Source organism: Equus quagga, chromosome 5 (assembly GCF_021613505.1).
Source record: "Equus quagga isolate Etosha38 chromosome 5, UCLA_HA_Equagga_1.0, whole genome shotgun sequence".
NCBI lineage: Eukaryota > Metazoa > Chordata > Mammalia > Perissodactyla > Equidae > Equus > Equus quagga.
The window spans coordinates 76,740,777-76,758,796 of NC_060271.1; the positions used below are offsets into that span (position 1 = coordinate 76,740,777).

An 18,020-nucleotide genomic window follows, 5' to 3' on the forward strand; every position below is an offset into this window, starting at 1 on the left:
TGTATTGCTAGTTTTTCCTCCAGTTGGTGAAAACAATCTTTAAAAATTCCAACCTTGCCTGCCTCTGCAACAACTAAAAAGGCAAGTCCTATCTCCACATCCTTGAGACAGGATCTGTGTGCATTTGACCAGGAACAGTGTGCTGAAGCCCTGACTGCCCTCCTCTGACAGGGGCAGAGTAGCCAGGAGAGTCAGGGCCCAGCAGATACTGAAAGGAGCCCTTTCCTGCCATCACTGAAGCCACCAGTCGACTTGTGGGGCTGCGGGGGAAAGGCAGTGAGTCAGCCTCCGGTTGGGTTAGGGCCAGTGGTGCGCTGGAGCTAGCTTGGCTCCTAAGAGCCAACAGTGAGCATCTCTTTCTGGCTCTACTTTCAGTAAGGTCACATGGGGAGCAACAGACCACTGGTTAGGGGTGATAAGCCCAGAGTCACAGTTTATGGACCAGAGCCAAAAACAGAGGGGAATTGAAGAGTGAGGACCAGAAAATAGGCAATCTTTGCAGTCTGGAAGTAAATACAAACACATCCATCCCCACCCCTCCTTCTGGTTGCTGAGGAACCCTGCACCTTTTCCAGCTCCCTCACCCCTGGGTTCTCTCCCATTCCACACCCCGACAGCCCAAAGATAATGCAATCAGTGATTCACACTATTTCTTTGGAGTGGATTTCACATTCCTGTGCTCTCACTCACTCTTGGGATTTGAACTTTCCACCATCTAAGATGCAACTCTCCCCTTCTTCACGCCTATTTCCATCATTCCTCATTTTTCCTAAATTCCTCATCCCATTTTCCTCCAATCAGAGCCAGTGTCCAAGAACCAAATGCCCCCAATTCACTGTAGGTTGGTCCCTCCCCTCCTTGGAAAATTCTTCTCCTCCCCTCCTCACAGGAACCCCAGACCCCTCTGACATTTCTCATCTCCTTTCCTCCCCCAAAATGAAACTAACTCTTAACCTAGAGAGCAGAGTGAAGTGAGGATAAACTGAAGAACACGAGCCTTCCTCCATGCCCAGAGAGGAGGAGGAGCAGGGTCACTAAGGTCAGACACATCTGAGGATTATAAGAACTACAGGCCCTGCCTCCCAAAACCTAGACACTGGCAGCTAAGATCTGGCTAGAGACGACCCCAGACAGGACGTCTGTGCGAAGCAATGACCCTCCTTCCACCGAATGGGGCTTAAAGTTGCATGTGTCATGGGCATCAGATGGTTAAGCTATATGATTATGGCATAATGGGTCAATTTTTACAATAACGACCTCTACTGGTATAGATAGTGCTTTATTGTTTATGTGTTCTCTCAGTTAATCCTCGCAGCAACCCTGAGGTAGGTATTATTATCCCCACTTTACAGATGAGTAAACAAATGTTCCTGGGTTAGATTACTTGCTGAAGATCACACACTTATTAGTGACAAAGCCACTGATAATTCCAAACCCAAAGGGACTCTTTTGAGTAGTTCACAGGCTGCTGCCGAGGAAAGTAGAAGTGAAAACTTCAACTGGGAAGGGCTGGATCACTCACTGGAGCTCAAGGGGATCCCTCGCCAGGGATGAATGAGGCACATTCACAGGCCAAGACTGGAACTGAGCAGGAGAAGTCTAAAGCAGCTGAGAGTTGTGAAGCAGGAAGAGGTCTTAAAGTTTGGTGAGAGCTGACAGTGTCTTCAAATATGCACGGAGGCCAGCTTCCAGGGACTGGAGAAACAAGAGGGCCCCAGCGGCTGCAAGTCCAGGGGCTGGCCATGGGGCAGGTGTGGCTGGGCAGGAAGAGTTGCCGATGAGTGGCACCATCTCAGCTTGGCCAACACATGGTGACCTTGGGGCAGTGGTCCTGTACCTTTGTTAAGGCCTTGAGAATCTGATGGAGGCCATAAAACCTTCCCCCAGAAAAATACAGACATACATGTACAGACAACATTTTGCATACAATTTCAGGGAGTCCGTGGACCCCAAGTGGGGAACTCCTGCTTTAGGTCAAGGGTGTCACCCTGAGTAAAGTCACTGATACAAACCTATCTTTATGCAGCTGATATGTCCTGTAACTGTTCCCCTTTTGTCATCCTCTAACATTGAGAATGTCATGAAGTTTATTTTGAATGGGAGCTAAGGAAACGGGGTCCAGCCTACACGCCAGCCAGAGAAAGAGCAGCTGTGCATGGCAGTGGTGGTAGCCAGGAGGCAGAAACAAACAGAATGATGGGGTCACATGTATCACTGCCCTTCCACCCAGAAGGTCACTTTGGGAGTTTTTCTCTACTCAAGAGAAGGGTTGGGGGGGGGGGGGGGGGGGGGTGGGGGCAGTGGTTTGTTTCCTTTAGAAAGGAAAGCCATTCCTCCACTGGCTACTGGGTCTAAAGTTCTGCAGGCAATGCCCACCATCCCAACCTTTTCCCTCCCTACCCCCCATGAACACACCTGAGCACTGGCCCAGTCATTCAAGGACATGAGGCCAGGTCTCCTATGAACACCCATGTATTTACACACGCTCTTTCATGGAAGAAGGAAAACTGGGATGGGAGGTCTCAGGGCAGAGATTCCACGCTGCAACACAGGGATCATGCACTCCCCACAGAGAATCAAATAAACTGGGAGAATCTGCAAAACCACCCCAGGACTCAGAGCACACTGGTCCCCAACCACCTCTATGGCTCTTCCTTCTGGCCAGCGTTCAACCAGAAAGCAAATTCATAGCCATGTTCTGTGCCCCGTCCCCAAACTAATGAGCCCAAGATAGTGGGCCAGGGCTAAAGCGGTCACAGGGATTCGGAGGGGAGGGGTGGGAAAAGTCTCGATTCACTGCAGAGAGCAGTTCTGATCTCTCATGAGAATCAGGAATCAGGTAAAGGCCTGGCCCCGAGCCCACCCAGGCCCAGAGAGGGCAGACATTGATCACTCAAAGGCCAAAGAGAACTCAGGGGCCAGGACAGGCGTCTAGGCCCAGTGATCCCCAGTTTCTCAATGGTCATTGCATTCTAGTGGTCACCATGCACTAGTGGTCACTTGCCCAGCCCTAGATGGATGTTTCATCACACGTGGCCAGAGGAGCCCCAGTTAGCCGAATGTGGGCTGGGCTCGGGCAAGGATCAAGCAGGAAGGGTGGAGGAAAGCCACCAAAGCCACTGCCCCTCTTGGCCAGGGCCAGGGGCAGCCGCTCATCTTCAGGAGAGGGGGAGGGAGGATCCTGGCTGTAGCTTGTGGTCCCAGATGGTGGGGCCCCCAGGTCCAAGCCCACCTTGTCTCTAGCCAGAAGTTCCCTCTGTCGCCGTCGCTGCTGACGCCGACCAATCAGGAGGAGAGTCAGGGATGCTGCAAGAACCCCCAGGAAGAAGCCGGCCAGTCCAGCCCACACTGTGTGGGCTCGGCCTGGGAGGCCCCGTTGGCTGCCCCATACCAAGCTGTAAGCAGCTACCACACGGGCTGCCCCACCCTCCTGACATTCACAGGCATATGCGCCCATGGCCCCTGGAGTTACCACCACCTCTAGCCCATCCCGCCGGGGGGTGAGTGCAGTCACTCCACTGGGCTGGTGCCACACACAGGACGCCCATGCTGAGCTTGGAGAACATGGCAAGACCACATGCGCAGCTGTAGCCACAGGAACTTCAAACACTACTGGGTGTTCTGCAAAGAGACAGCAGAGGCACAAAAAGTGGTGAGGCTATAGGTTGGGGATGTGATGGAGAGAAATGTGGAGTGATATCAGATATGAGAAGGGGCCATGGTGGACAAGCTAAAAAGGGGATTTCCAAAGAGGGTAAGGCCCTGGGTCACTGGCTGCTATATCTTCCAGGACCCAAGTTTTAAAGTGGGTCCAAAATGGACAACTTTCTAGCCCCTTTCCACCGACTCCACCCACATTTCCTTAAACCATACAGACCTCCAGGCTCTTTGGGACACAAAGAAGAGACATCTGCTGACTCTATGTCTTGGACCAGCCTATAAAGAAAAGAATACTTGGTAAATAAAGTGTCAACATCCCCTTCTACCCTCCTCAGTACCACTGAACATTCACTCACTCATTACAGCTCCCATCATCTCATAAATGACTCCCGGAATTATCAGTCAACATACTCTTCTCCGCTAAATCTTCCCCCCAAACCCTTATACTCCTCATGACAGTTGCCATGTCAAATCCTACATATATTTCTAGCAGACCACAGAGAATTAAATTTGCACTGGGTCTGTTAGAAAGATGCTTGGTGGGTCCTTTAAGGGAAACATGGAAACTTCCAAGAAATGTAGCTGGTTGTCCACAACCACAAGATTTCTCTGGAAAAGAATATAAAAACTACAGCTTATTTTTTTCTGTTATTTAAGAGAAAGCAAACATCTTTGCCGTAAAAGCTAATCACAGTTCTGTGAGGGTCAGTGAGATGTTTTTTTCTTTCATAAAAGCTGCTTGTTTTTACATAGGAACTCTGTCTTCGACAACTGTCGATATATATTGGCCTTTAATGGATCTGTTTCAAAAAAGACAATCCTGCTACTTCCAGGATTTGGGTGGAATGTGTCTGACAGAGGGATAGCAAGACAGACTGCTCACTTTGAACTCCCTGGCACCACTCCCAGAAAGAGGGAGGCCAGTGAGATCTCTACTGCACCGTTAGTGAAGACGAGGCAACCAGGCGGAAGTTTGGTCTGAACACACAAAAGCTGCAACCAAAGACAGACTCTGTTTGAGTGTGAACTCCTTCAATATGAATTGAAGCCCTTGAAATGAGCTCTAAGACTGGTATGAATACATTAAAGCCTCCTGGGTAAAACCAAGGTTGCTTAGTCTAGCTGAGAGCGGGGAGCATGGGAAGGCTATATGTGCAGCTACAGCTGCAGGAACTTCATAATCTCTGTTTTCCTCCCTTGTATGAACTGAGGTATGGAGGATAGAGTGCACAGAAGTACCCACTTGGAAATTTCTTGTATTACCAAGAAATACACTGGCATATACACACACCTCACATCCCACACACACATATACATCTTAAGGGGACCCTGAGGCTCAAGTACACAGGATACCCAAGAACAATGAAATCTTATTTTAATGGATATTAAAACAATAAAGGAAAGAATAAGGCACTTGCTTTTGTCTTAGACAATTAAAAGTTCTCCCCAGAGGGGCTGGCCCCGTGGCCCAGTGGTTAAGTCTGTGCGCTCCGCTGCAGGCGGCCCAGTGTTTCGTTGGTTCGAATCCTGGGCACGGACATGGCACTGCTCATCAAACCACGCTGAGGCAGCGTCCCACATGCTACAACTAGAAGGACCCACAACGAAGAATATACAACTATGTACTGGGGGACTTTGGGGAGAAAAAGGAAAAAATAAAATCTTTAAAAAAAAAAAAAAAAAAAGTTCTCCCCAGAGAAACTAAAAGACCAGGTCAAAATTCTTAACCAAAAATGGATTCCCAGAGACAAATATTTTTCTTCTAAAATATTTGTCACCATGGGGTTCAGTAATATGTACAAATATACTGTAAATTAACTGGGCTTCAAATAGGAAATCTCAAAGTCGTTTAAAAAAAAACTTTCCAAACAACCAGTTAAAAATACTTCACTGAAGGGGAATCTCAGTTAAAGATTAAAAGACTTAAGAAGCATACCAACCAATTACAATTGATGGACATTATTTGGATCCTGATTTAAGCAAACTATTTTTAAGTATATGCAATTGGGAAAATTGGAACATTGGTTGGATAGTTGATGGCATTAAAAAATTAAGTTTTTGGCATGATCATGATAACATGGTTATGTTTTTAAAAAGCCCTTCTGTGTTGGACATACACACAGAAAGATTTATAGAAAAAGTGATATGATGCTTGAGATGTGCTTTAAAATAATTGGGAGTGATTGAGGGTATTGATAAAATACGATTAGCCATGGGAATTCATTATACTATTCTCTCTACTTTTGAATGTCTGAAATTCCCTATAACAAAATTTTTTTAAGAGAGTCCTCATCTGGTAGAGATATATATTGAAATATTTTAGATGAATATGATGTCAGGGATTTGCTTCAATGTGACATACATTTTTAAGCTAGCTGCCAAGTGGAAAATGGATGGTAGGAGCCCCAAATGGACAAAAGGTGACCAATTAGGAGATTATTAAAGTAATCAGTTAAGAAGAGATGATGGTTTGGATTAGAGCGATAGCAGTAGAGATGGAGGGAAGTGGGTGTGGACTGAGGATGGTTTGGAGCTACAGTCAGTATAAATTGCAATACAATGTGGGAAATTTCTGGCTTAAGCAACTGGATGGATAGAGCTCCCTTTTCTGAGATAAGGAAAACCAGAGGAGAAGCATGTGAGGGAAAAAGGACACAGTGCATGCTAAGACTTGCTAAGTTTGAGTTGCCTGTGAAGCATCCAAGGGGAATATCAAATAGGCAGTTGGATAGGGAATTCTGAAGCTCAGCTAAAGATACATCCGTGGTTGTCATTAGCACTCAGACAGTGTTGAAATAATGGGAGTGAAATAGCCTGGAGAGCGTGTGGAAGTGCAAAGAGGACTGAATCTTGAGGAATATCAACATTCAGAAGTTGGATGGAAAAGAAATCAGTTAGGGAGACAGGCAGGTCAGACAGGGAGGAAAACCAGGAGAATGCAATCATAGAAGTCAAGAGGAAAGAAAATTTCAAGGAAGGAGAGAGTAGTCAACTGTGAAAACACTTCTGAGAGCTCTTGTAAAATGAAAACTGAGAAGCGTATAGCAACATGGAGGTCAATCACATGGTCTGGGCAGGTCCTGCAGAGAGGCAAGGACATTGATGAGGCAGCACCAGATGGAAAGACAGATGAGTTAGTATGGACTGACAGATGGACACACAAGTGCCACTAACAGAGAGAATAAACACACACACACACACACACACACACACACACACCCACACACAGATAGGGCAGCACTAACAGATGAAAAACAGACATAGACATATGGATGGGCCAGAGCCCTGGGACAGCAGACAAGAGACAAGCATAGACACACTCACCCTCCATGCGCCCCAGCATGGGCCACACACGCATCTAGCCGGAAGCTCCAGGCACAGACAGGGTCTTGGGCCAGGATGCACTCTGAGCAGCTCTGGAGACGGCCACAGTTGGTTGTATTCACTTGTGTCACCTCGGTACGGGAGCCAACCAGGAGCCAGCTCTACAGAAGGGGAGTGAGGAAGAGGAATATGCTGGATCTCCCAGACCCCAGGGTCACAAACTGGCTCTGAATTCAGATGTCTCCCCACCAGACTCCCCAAAATCTACAACTCACTTGATACAATTTCATATTCTCAACTGGCTGTGGCTCTGGGAATAAAGCCAGATCCTCAAGGACGCTGAGCTGGGCTCCAATCCGCACTGCTCGGTGGAGGTGTCCATCCTCTAGAAAGCAGGCAAGGTGCAAGACATGATGACATAACCATACCTGTGCCTGGGACTCTGACACCTGTATGTATGGGACCCTCTCTGTGACGAGAGCATGTGTGCACTGGACGGGCAACTTGCTTGACTATTAAACATACCTGTCCCCAGATAAAGCACATCATACTCTTTCCCTGAGAGGCTGGTCACCCTGTGGGCCACAACTCTGAGATAGCCTGTATCTGTAGTGACCAGCAGGGGGTGGCCATCAGCTGGAAACACTGGCCTGTCCATGAGTGGGTGGTCCCGGATGAAGGTGAGCACTCGGTCAGGCAGAGAGAGAGAGGAGCCAAACTGCTGGAGCTTCATGTTGTTGGTGATGCACTAGAGGAGACATAGCATGGGTGACAAAGTTTCCCAAGGGCCAGGAAGTGCCATGATGCTTAGTTGGGCTCTTGCCCTAATGGGACAATTCAGGCATGGGGTGAAGCGCTGCCCCAGCCCCCTCACCTCTCCGGGCCTGGGCTGGGGTACATCATTGTCCATGACAGGCAGTCCCCTGTTGCAGTCATGTTTCAGCTCTCTGAAGGGCCCATTCAGCACTGACCGAATGTCTTGTGGTCGGAAGGCACAGATAGCAGAGATAGCAGCCCCCTCCCTGGAAGAGTCACAGGTTGGAGCCAGATATTTGGAAGGAACTAGGGGACAGCAACTCATCCCCTGTCAAATGAGATGCCACACAGCCTGCTCCAGGGCAGAGGCAGCAGGGCTCCAGGGAGAGTCCACCCTCTCTGGAGGAGACAGCGCTGACCCTGTGCCAACCCCACGTATCTCCCACCCTGTAATTCTCCTCCACACTAGGACCCCCTCACCACTGAGAGGAAAAGATGCCGTAAAAGATGGGGGTCCTCAATCCATGCTCAGGTCGAAGAATGGCCATGTCTTGCAGGACACTGGAGGCCCGGCCATGCTCAGGCCCTGGACATAGCAGGTCAGCCTTCAGAAACGTGGTCCACCTCTGCTGAAGGGTCTTCCGGCCCCCAAGGTCCCCCTGGGGTAACAAGTGAATGGGAAATTCTCTTTAGAAGACCAACACTGGGGGCAGCGTGTGAACACCAATACAAGATTCCCCCTGACTTTAGGGCAGACACAAACAGATGGGGAGCCGGATGCAGAGAAATGCAAGAACAGAGACACAGACAGAGCAACTGCAGAGGATAATGAGATAGAGGGGTGGACAGGTCACAATAACAATGACAGTGACTAAGTTCATTGTGCATTTATGAAGCACTGTACCATGCACTTTACATAAATTACCTCATTTAGTCCTCAAAACAACACTTATCTCTAGGGGTATTCATATCCTTATCTTACAGATGAGGTTCAAAGATACTCAAGAACTTGCCCAGAGTCACAGAGGCAGTAAGTGGTAAAGCTGGGACTTGAACCCAGGTCTGTCAACAGTTTCTGCCTTCAATTTCTACACTAGTCCACCTCCTGGGACAGTGTGTCACAAGGGTAATTATGAGGTTCAAAGAGGCCAGAGCCCTTTCCCCAAATTCCTCAAGCTCCCAGAAAAGAATTTAAGGCAGAGGAAAAAAGGAGACAGAGGAGATATGCAAAGACAGAGATTCAGAGAAGAAAAGACAAGAAGACAGGCAGAGCAGGAGATGACAAATAGACAGCTGGGATTGGGGTCTCACCGCACACACGCGGGCCACCCGCGGGACCTTAATGCGCTCGTATGAGTCAAATGCTCGGGAAGTCTCCGTAAAGAAGAAGTAGATTTCATCATCTCCGTCTTCATCTCCCCACTCGGCTGGGCTCAAGGCCACCGCTGCGACAAAGGCTGGGGCTGGGGAGACCAGCGGCCTCAGATCCCACAGACACAGCCTGGGGCCACCAGGCCTCCGCCCACTCTGTCCCGGGAGCATCCCTCCCCCTCTCCCCACCGTTAAGCCAGGATGGCAAGGTCTCTGTCCGAATCCAGTCCTCAGCTCGACCCACAGCCCGGGAGATAATCGGCTCCGTCCCCAGGTAGTTTTTCACAGTGGCAGCATAGAGGACCCCCCCTGCAGGGCGACAGGGAGGAGAGGGGCTGTCAGGGACCCACTGAGGGAAGCAAAAGGGGTCACAGGCAGAGCAGGGAATAAAGCAGGGGCAGGAACTCTCAGGGGCTGAGCACCCGTTAGTGCAGGGCACTGCTAAGCACATGATAGGCATCACCTTGCTTGAAACCAAGGGAGAAATGAAGTGCTCCAGGGCAGTAAGGGAACACAGCAGAATGCTGATGTGCAAGAAGGGAGAATAAAGGCTGCCCTCTGGAAACCAGGCTTCTTTGATTGCTGGTTTGTTTTTTGTTGTTGCTGTTTTAGGGAGATCGCTGCCCTGTAATATACTAATTATACTGTGACTCTCCAGGAAGGGAGTTTGCTTTGCCAGCATGTCCCAATCTTACTTAAGTTCTCCCACGATGGGAAATGTCTGAGGGAACTAGTGTTCTTGCTAACACTAGTGAGTGTACACTGCTCTGGAACAAGTCACAACTTTGGGGTATACCAGCATCACTAGGGGAATTGATCAAAATGCAGACTCCTGGGCCCCCTGCCCAGCAATTCTCCCTCAAGAGAGCGGGGGGGGGGGGGGGGGGGGGGCGGGGGCGGTGGACCAAGAACTGTGTTTCGAACAAGCAGTCACATTTATTCTGATGCGGGTGTTCAGGAACTCACTTTGAGATAAATCAGCCTGAGGGATTAATGGAGCTTTCACAGCCAGCCTGGGGAAGCAATGAAGAAGCAGATCCTCCCTCCTGGTACAGTGGAGGGGCAGAGGCGCTCTAGGGATGGGGCGATTAGAGAAGAGGGAAATCACAGCCACTGTGGGAAGGAAGGGAAGGTACGGCTCTGTGGTTTGAATGTGAGAGAACTGTAATCACTCTGAGTGATTACACCCTGAGGCCAAGGACTTGGATGTGAGTAGGAGAAAATGATTCCCAGGGTCGTAGAAGGTCACAAACCCCCTAGAGGAGTTCTGAGTATCATGGGGACTCTGGAGACAACGGTGTGGTATTCCTCACCACATCGGTGTGGCATTCCTCACCACCTACTATGTACGAGGCACTGTGCCGGGGGCTCCGCACATCACTGCCCCCAAGAATTTCCATTTGAGTCTGAAAGACAAACGTGTAATCAGATACCAGGAGGCGTGGACTCATAGATGTATGTGAGAGCACAGAGGAGGACCCAGCCTGCTACCTGTGGGAGCAGCATCTCAGAGGTGATGTCTGAGCTGAGTCTGAAGAATGAGCAATTTCAAGGAGGAAGATAAGCAAGTGGGGAAGCAGGGCGCCATGTTCAGGGATGTGGGGCACAGGGGACACAGGCCAAGTGGGCAAAGAGGAAGCTGGAGGTGTAGAGATGGGCACCCAGTTGGGATGAGCCTGCTCTGCCATGCCAGGGAATGTGGACTTTATCTTACAAGGAAGAGCAAAACTGCAGAGATTTTCTTGAGGAGGAGAGTGACATAATCATTTTTGATTTTTAAGAAGATAAGTGCTGGTAAAAGGCCATTTGCACAGCCCAGACAAGAGTAGAGGGGCCCTGAACTAAGGCAGTGACAGAGAGAATAAAGAAGACAGATCTGAGAGAGATTTCTGAGGTAGAATCCATTAACAAGATTTGAAAATCAACTGAACATGAGATGTGCAAGAATGGAGTAAAATAATGTCTCTAAGGCTTCCAGCTGATAAGATGGCTGATAGCAGATGGTGCTATTATGAACCAAGCCAGGAAACAATAGCAGCAGGCCCATAAAGGAGGTAGCCGGAGAGGAAGCGAGTTCAGATGTTGGACATGCTAAGGTTGAAGTACTTTCAGGAGATCTGGTCCGAGATATTGGAAGGTAATCAAACAGAAGGGTCTGGGCAGCAGGGCCAGAGTCAGGCAACTTGGGAGTGATGTTTAAGTCATGACATAAGTGTGATAGCCAGGGAGAAAGGGAAAGCCCTGGGACACTACTATTTAAGGGGAGAAGATACTGAAGGCAAACCAGAAGATCAAATCAGAGAGGCTGGAGAAGCAAGAAAGGTGGGTGTGCTGGAAGCCAGTGCATGGTAACCCAGCAAGAGCCATGGGGGTTCTTTGTGCACATTGAAGGGAGTGCAGAGACTAGGGCCACTTTGAGGGGAGCATGATCATCCTGGGGTCACAGATGCTCACGTGAAGCTGCACGTTGCAGGCACTGGAAAAATAACCACTAGTAATAGAAACACTTTATGCGGAGCAAAAAGGGTCAGGAGGCCTCTGAGGCAGCAGTGGAGGGTCAGAAACCCCCTTGTGGGTTGGGGAGGGGAGATTATGCTATCACTTGAGATCGCGAAAAGAATCCAAGGATTGTGGAGCCCGGAAGGCTTGGGTTTGAACTCTGAATACTTATTAGTAGCATGATCTTGAGCAAACTAACCATCTTAAGCCTCAAGTTTCTCAAACGTAGAAAGGATAATAACACCCTCCCTTCAGAGCAGTGCTGAGGGTTAAATGAGATAACAAACACAGAGCCCCAGGCAGGGCCTGGTGCATGGCTGGCATTCAATACATGTTAGTTACAGCTCCCTATGAACCCTCAAAGGACCATATGCTCGATTTGCTGCCAGAAGGGTTGGTGGGGGGAGGGGGGTCGACAACAACTGTAAAATGGCTTCCTATTCCCTTCCAGAGTATTTCATGAGGGAGAAAAACAGCTTTTGGGCAAAGGTCCTGGCAGCAAATGGAGCAGCAAATAAGCCAATCATCTGTACCTCCAAAGGGGAGAAAAAGCTGATACAGAAGCCAGAGCTGGAATGAAAAATTTCCCTAAGAGCATTATACACAAACCGCTCTAAAACCAAACTCTGGCAGAGGCTGTGTCATGGATACCCTGAGAACGGAGGGAGATGAGGTGGAGGAGACGGTTAATGAATATTTTGGGAACATGACTTGGTGTTTGGGGGGCAAGGCGGGTACAATCATAAATATTCTGGAAACAGTAAAGGACCACAGATAACCAGGCAAGTGGTGGATGGAGGTAAAGGGTCCTAAAACTTTCTAAGGCATCAGTGAGGACAGTCAGCAACTCTGGAGCCTAGAATTGCAAAGGGTCACTGACACTAAGAGACAGCAGGAGGGATCAGACACTTTGGGAGGAAGTTGCGGGGTTCCAGGTGTTCCAAGAGTACCAAGGGACTTGCAACACAGTCTTACACACACACACACACTGGAGAAGGAAGAGCAGCCATCGCAGTCAAGAAGAGTAGAAATCCATAGGAGGGCAAAGGCTCACCACATGTCTTAGCTTCTCCAGAGAGTTTCAATTCCCAATCATCTGTGACTGTTCATATAACAAAATATCCCTGTATGTCCAGTTGTTTGGCAAATTACCACTGAATAGATCGAGTCAGTAAACCTCAAAATACACATTTGCTATTGGCAAAAGATGACGTGCAAAGGAGAGTGATGCCCACAGTGCTGAGTTCAGTGAATAAGCTTGTTAGAACAAAAGATCGGGTACAATTCAACCCTATTTTTTAAAAAATAAGTATACATGTCTGCGGGCATAGGAAAGATTGTTGAAGGAGCTACAATTCTACAGTGTTAACGATATTTGTTTCTGACTAATGAAATTACAAGTGATTTTTATTCTCTCCTTTATACTTTTTTTGTACACACTGAATGTTTTTTGTAGTCAGCATCTTTTAATTTTATAACCTGAAAACTTAAGATATTTTCATTTTGGAAATACAAAAAATAAAGATTGAAAGCTGCAAGAGGTGAAGAATCACAATTATCTGTGGAATCTGGGCAAGTAGATATGTACTTGCCCAGATGTAAAGCCTGTGAACACAGGCCTCCCAGATGTGTTAGAATACGACGCTGACAGGCCAAGGTAATATCAAGGCAGTGAATATTTCACCGCACCCTGGGGGGTTCAAAGTTTCACTTCAGTATCAACATGATCACCTTTAAAGAAGGCTTACAGTAGGAATTACCATTCATTAGCTTTAAAAAGAGGATTTTAAACATGCCCTTGCCTTCCGTCCTCCACTCCCTTTTCTTCTCCTGGTCAGACCTTTGCAGGATAGCTAGCTCCTACTCGAACAGTCTCTATCTCCTTATCTAAGGATTGGGCCAGCCAGATACCTTTTTCAAAATAGCCTATCATTAGGACATAATTAGATAGTTAGAGATGCAGTGTTTACTCTACCTTTTTCTCTTGGCCAGATAGCATTTCTATAACTGTCTTGTTTCCGTGTGTGAATGCTAGTCTTGGGGCAGACACACCTAGATTTAAGAGGTAGCCTTGGACTCAAAATGCTGGCAGCTCCCAGTGTGTGCAGAATGTTTGCAGTGCTCCCCAGCAGATGCAGTAATCACAAGATGCAATGAAACCAAAAGGAGATGATAAAACCCCAGGACAGCTTCCCAATGAGAAAGAGCAAAAGCTCCCTCCTTCTGCTCTTCTTGATAAAAGCCCTATTTATTATAGGATGTGACAGAGAAGATCAAAGATGCTGACTGCTGTTGGGTACCTGGGTGAATAATGGAACTATGTACTCAGAAGAGGGGCCACTTGAGGTGGAGGAGCATATTAGGGGGAGTTGAGTGACAATGACGAGCCCAGTTTGGGACATACTGATTTTGAGATTCCTGTGGGACATCCCAAGTGGAGACATCTGGAAGGCAGTTGGATATGTGGGCTGTAGCTCCAGATAATGTCTGAGAAGCATCTGAATGCAGTGGAAACAGAATCCACTGGGCTGGTTTGGAGAGATTTGGAAGGCATCAGACTTGGGAGGCATCAGAATGCAGTGAAAACAGAATTCCATGGGGCTGGTTGAGATCACAACCATGTAGAATGAGAAGAGCAGAGGATCTTGGGTGGAAGTCTAAGGAACCCCACCATTTAAAGGATGGGCAGAAGACAAAGTCCCTACAAAGGGACCGAGAGCCTTAAGTTAATGTGAACATTACTCTCAAAATAATTGCAGTTTTCCAAATTTGAATAGTACAAAAAGAGACACTGAGATCATTTCGTTCATTTTATCTAAGTGCAGTGGACATAAATGTCATATTTGAAGACAAGATTTCTGAGGCTTTTCCCAAAAAGAAATCTAAGTACCAATAAACACATGAAAAGTTGTTCAACCTCACTAACAGAAAAGCAAATCAAAATATACATCAAACTGGACTTGGAGGAGGTCACTGTTTGTATGTTTATTAAGCATATTCTTCGGGGCTGATAAGGGTGCAATGAAACGGGCCCTCACATCACTGCTGACGGCACTAATTGGAGAGCAATTTGGCCAAATCCATCCAGCACCATAAAAGTCTATACACCCTTTGGCCTAGTAAGTCTACTTTTTGGATTGATTCACATGCAATTAATCAGACTCATGCAAAGGATTTATGTAAAAGGATTTCTTCTGCAGTATTATTTATAAAAGCAATAATTTACTTTAAAATTTGAATGTATAATTATATGGGAATAATTAAATTGTGCTACACTCATATGATGGAAGAGTAGGAAATGACTAAAAATCATGTTTTGAATAATTAATTTCTATAATGAGAAAATGCTCAGTATACAATACTAAGTGAAATATGCATGATAATTCCAATTTATTATAAACACACACACAGTAGAAGAAAATACTCCAAAATAATAATAGTTGTTATCTGGTGATGATTGAATTATAAGTAAACTTTTCATTTTCTTCTTTATACATTTCTATATTTTCTCAATTTTCTACAATGCACATTGTAATTTTTATAATTTAAAATAAGAAATATTCCTGCTATTATATTTAATAATATTTTCATTACTAAAATCTCTTCTTTTAATTTCAAAATATCTCTCTATCCTTAAGAACATTTTTACAGATCCCAACTGGGAATTTTGGTTCTAGCTCCTACATACTGTTGCCACTATTTTCTATACTGCTTTTTTCAAAACAGAGGGGCAGCAGGACATAATGGAGCAACATTGAAAGTTCCAATTGAATACTGGCACTGATGTTAGATCAAGAAAAAAATTTAAATTATAGCCTTATAAAGTAAGAACCTCAGAGGAAATTTACAATATTAGTATTGACTGTGATTTGGATCTGAGACAGAAAGAGACATGGATGTTCTATGTTAACTGTCTAAAGCTAGCCATTCCAAACTGTTACAAAGTAATTTCTGACCACTTCCATCAATTATCAGCTGAAGGGCAACCCTGAATTTCATTAACTGAAAAAAAAAAAAGACTTGAAACCGTTTTGAAAACGTTCTTTGTCATGCAATAATCTTATTTATGAAATTTTTGTTCTTAAACCACTAATGCGAATCCACTTGCTGACTGGAACACAGAAATTACATGCAGAAGATTGAATATACTTAAGATTGCTGCTTGAAACAAAGATAGTAGGATAACTGATTATCTTAGATTGTTACATTTGAGAAGTCATTTTGTTGATAAACAACTATGTAGAATCAAGAGACATTCACAACTGCTAACACCGAGAGATCTTTCTTAATGATCCCCGTGACTGGCTCAGAGTTTTGCCAAAGATGCTTGAGAAAAGTCAATAAAAATAAACTTTGATTAAATGGTTTTATTAAAACGTGTCTGAGTATAAACAAAGTCTCATCAATTTCAACTGTAGATGAATGATAAAAATGACAAACCAAATATTGAATTTACTACATATGTACTTTATGTTCATTTTCAAAAACTTTTATGTTATTTTACTTTTCAGAAAAGGTAAGTCATTAACTGTATGACTAAGAATGATTTAATTTATATAGCTTGTAAGACTTTCCCTATAAATAAAGTTATGCATAGGAAAAAAATTTCATTGTTAGATCCTATATCCCGATTTTTGTTTTTCATAAAATATTGCCCAAAAGTATAAGTAAAAAATAACTTTATGATAAAGTTTGCAGTAAAAGTCAGTGAAGAAAGAAAAAACAGTGTGATGAATGATGCTGAGTCAACTGATTAGCTAATCAGGAAAAATTAATTTAGATTCTCATCTCATGCGACTCATCAAAGTAAGTTTCAAACAGATCCAAGAGTTAAATGTTTGGGGAAAAAAATTTTAAGAAGAAACTTTTATCTGCTGTCTAACTGAAGGATTTAGCTTTAAAAAATATAACCACATGGGGCCGGCCGGGTGGTACAGCAAGTGCACACGTTCTGATTTGGTGGCTTGGGGTTCGCCAGTTCAGATCCCGGGTGTGGACACGGCACCGCTTGGCAAGCCATGCTGTGGTAGGTGTCCCACATATAAAGTAGAGGAAGATTGTCAGCACGGTTGTCAGCTCAGGGCCAGTCTTCCTCAGAAAAAAGAGGAAGATTGGCAGGAGATGTTAGCTCAGGGCTAACCTTCCTCAAAAAAAAAAAAAATATATATATATATATATATATTCACAAAGGAAAACATATGGATTGGAACACTAATATCCCACCTGATAATTGGCCCAAGAACATGAGCAGAGGATTTACCAAAGAAGAAATAGAAATAAGTACTAAACCATGAAAAATGTTCAACTTCACTAATATTCAAAGAAATATAAACTAAAATAAGGTGTCATTGTTAGTCTCAAATTAGCAAAGATTTTTTTAAATACATTCTGGTGAAGTTTATGTGAGAAAAAAACACTCATTCACTGCTGATTTAGGGTGTAAACTGATACACCCTTTCTAAAAACTCAATTAGCAATAGATAATGAGACACAAAATGTTCACACCCTTTGATACAGTAAACCATTTCCAGGAATCTTAAGGAGACAATTTAAAATGAGGATAAAAATTCATGCACAAAAATGTTCATTACCGTGTTATGGATAATAGCAAAAACTTTGAAGTAAACTAAATAAACCTGAAAAACTTTAACTTATAAATTAATGATTTGGAATTTTTTAACTAAATTATGGTATGCTTACATGATGTGTAGCATGATGTCATTAAAAATTTTCTTTACAAAGAATTTGTAAATTATATAGCAATGCCTACGACATAAAAGTTACATGACAAAATTCAAAATTATATCCATGTAGCATGACATTTCAAAGTTTTATAATATATTCATAAAATCTCTATTAACTTGCTTGTTTTACACTATTATGAGAAAATGGCTGAATGCTCCCTGAATTTGGGGGGTATACGTGGAGTGGTCTAACCTAAAACACAGGCCATGTAGCAAACAAACGATTCACTTTGTGGCTACTGAAGAATTAGGCAGTCACTCTCCTGACAAGATTTAGGCATGATCTGTGACCATTCCACACTTGAGCAACTGTATATAGCTTGTTCAAAGGAAATAACAGCAGCAGTCTACTTAGTAGTCATGACTGATTCCTCTGAGCAACAAAGGACTGACCAGAAAAATACGTGTGCATGAGTTATATGCATGTGCACATACACATTAAAAAGGCTAGAGGGAAATATCCTAAAATATTAGCAGTGGTTTTTGAGTAGAGATAACTGTACTAATAAGGGAGCCACTAGACACATGTGGCTATCTACATTTAAATTAAAATTAAATAAAATTTAAAATTCCTTCCTTCAGTCACACTAGTCACATTTCAAGGGCTCAAAAGCCACAGGTAGCTAGTGGCTACTGTATCGGATAGCACAGATATAGAACATTTCC

At 44.9% G+C, this 18,020-nt stretch overlaps 1 protein-coding gene across 4 annotated transcripts in view; it reads right to left on the reverse strand.

The window, feature by feature from the left end:
• Window positions 1-1,260: 1,260 nt before the first annotated feature.
• Window positions 1,261-18,020, reverse strand: part of SEMA4F (ssemaphorin 4F) — an 80,064-nt gene continuing 63,304 nt past the window's right edge. For 3 of the 4 annotated variants that reach the window (XM_046661459.1, XM_046661457.1, XM_046661456.1), the window contains 9 exons: window positions 9,301-9,420; window positions 9,052-9,203; window positions 8,221-8,399; window positions 7,859-8,006; window positions 7,510-7,732; window positions 7,260-7,369; window positions 6,985-7,145; window positions 3,878-3,936; window positions 1,261-3,621 (listed from right to left, as the gene is read on the reverse strand). In XM_046661459.1, the coding sequence (XP_046517415.1) occupies window positions 3,011-3,621; window positions 3,878-3,936; window positions 6,985-7,145; window positions 7,260-7,369; window positions 7,510-7,732; window positions 7,859-8,006; window positions 8,221-8,399; window positions 9,052-9,203; window positions 9,301-9,420 (1,763 nt within the window). In that variant the 3' untranslated portion in view covers window positions 1,261-3,010. Of the gene's footprint in view, window positions 3,622-3,877; window positions 3,937-6,984; window positions 7,146-7,259; window positions 7,370-7,509; window positions 7,733-7,858; window positions 8,007-8,220; window positions 8,400-9,051; window positions 9,204-9,300; window positions 9,421-10,077; window positions 10,185-18,020 lie in introns of all 4 variants that reach the window. The other variant, XM_046661458.1, reaches the window with a different exon arrangement.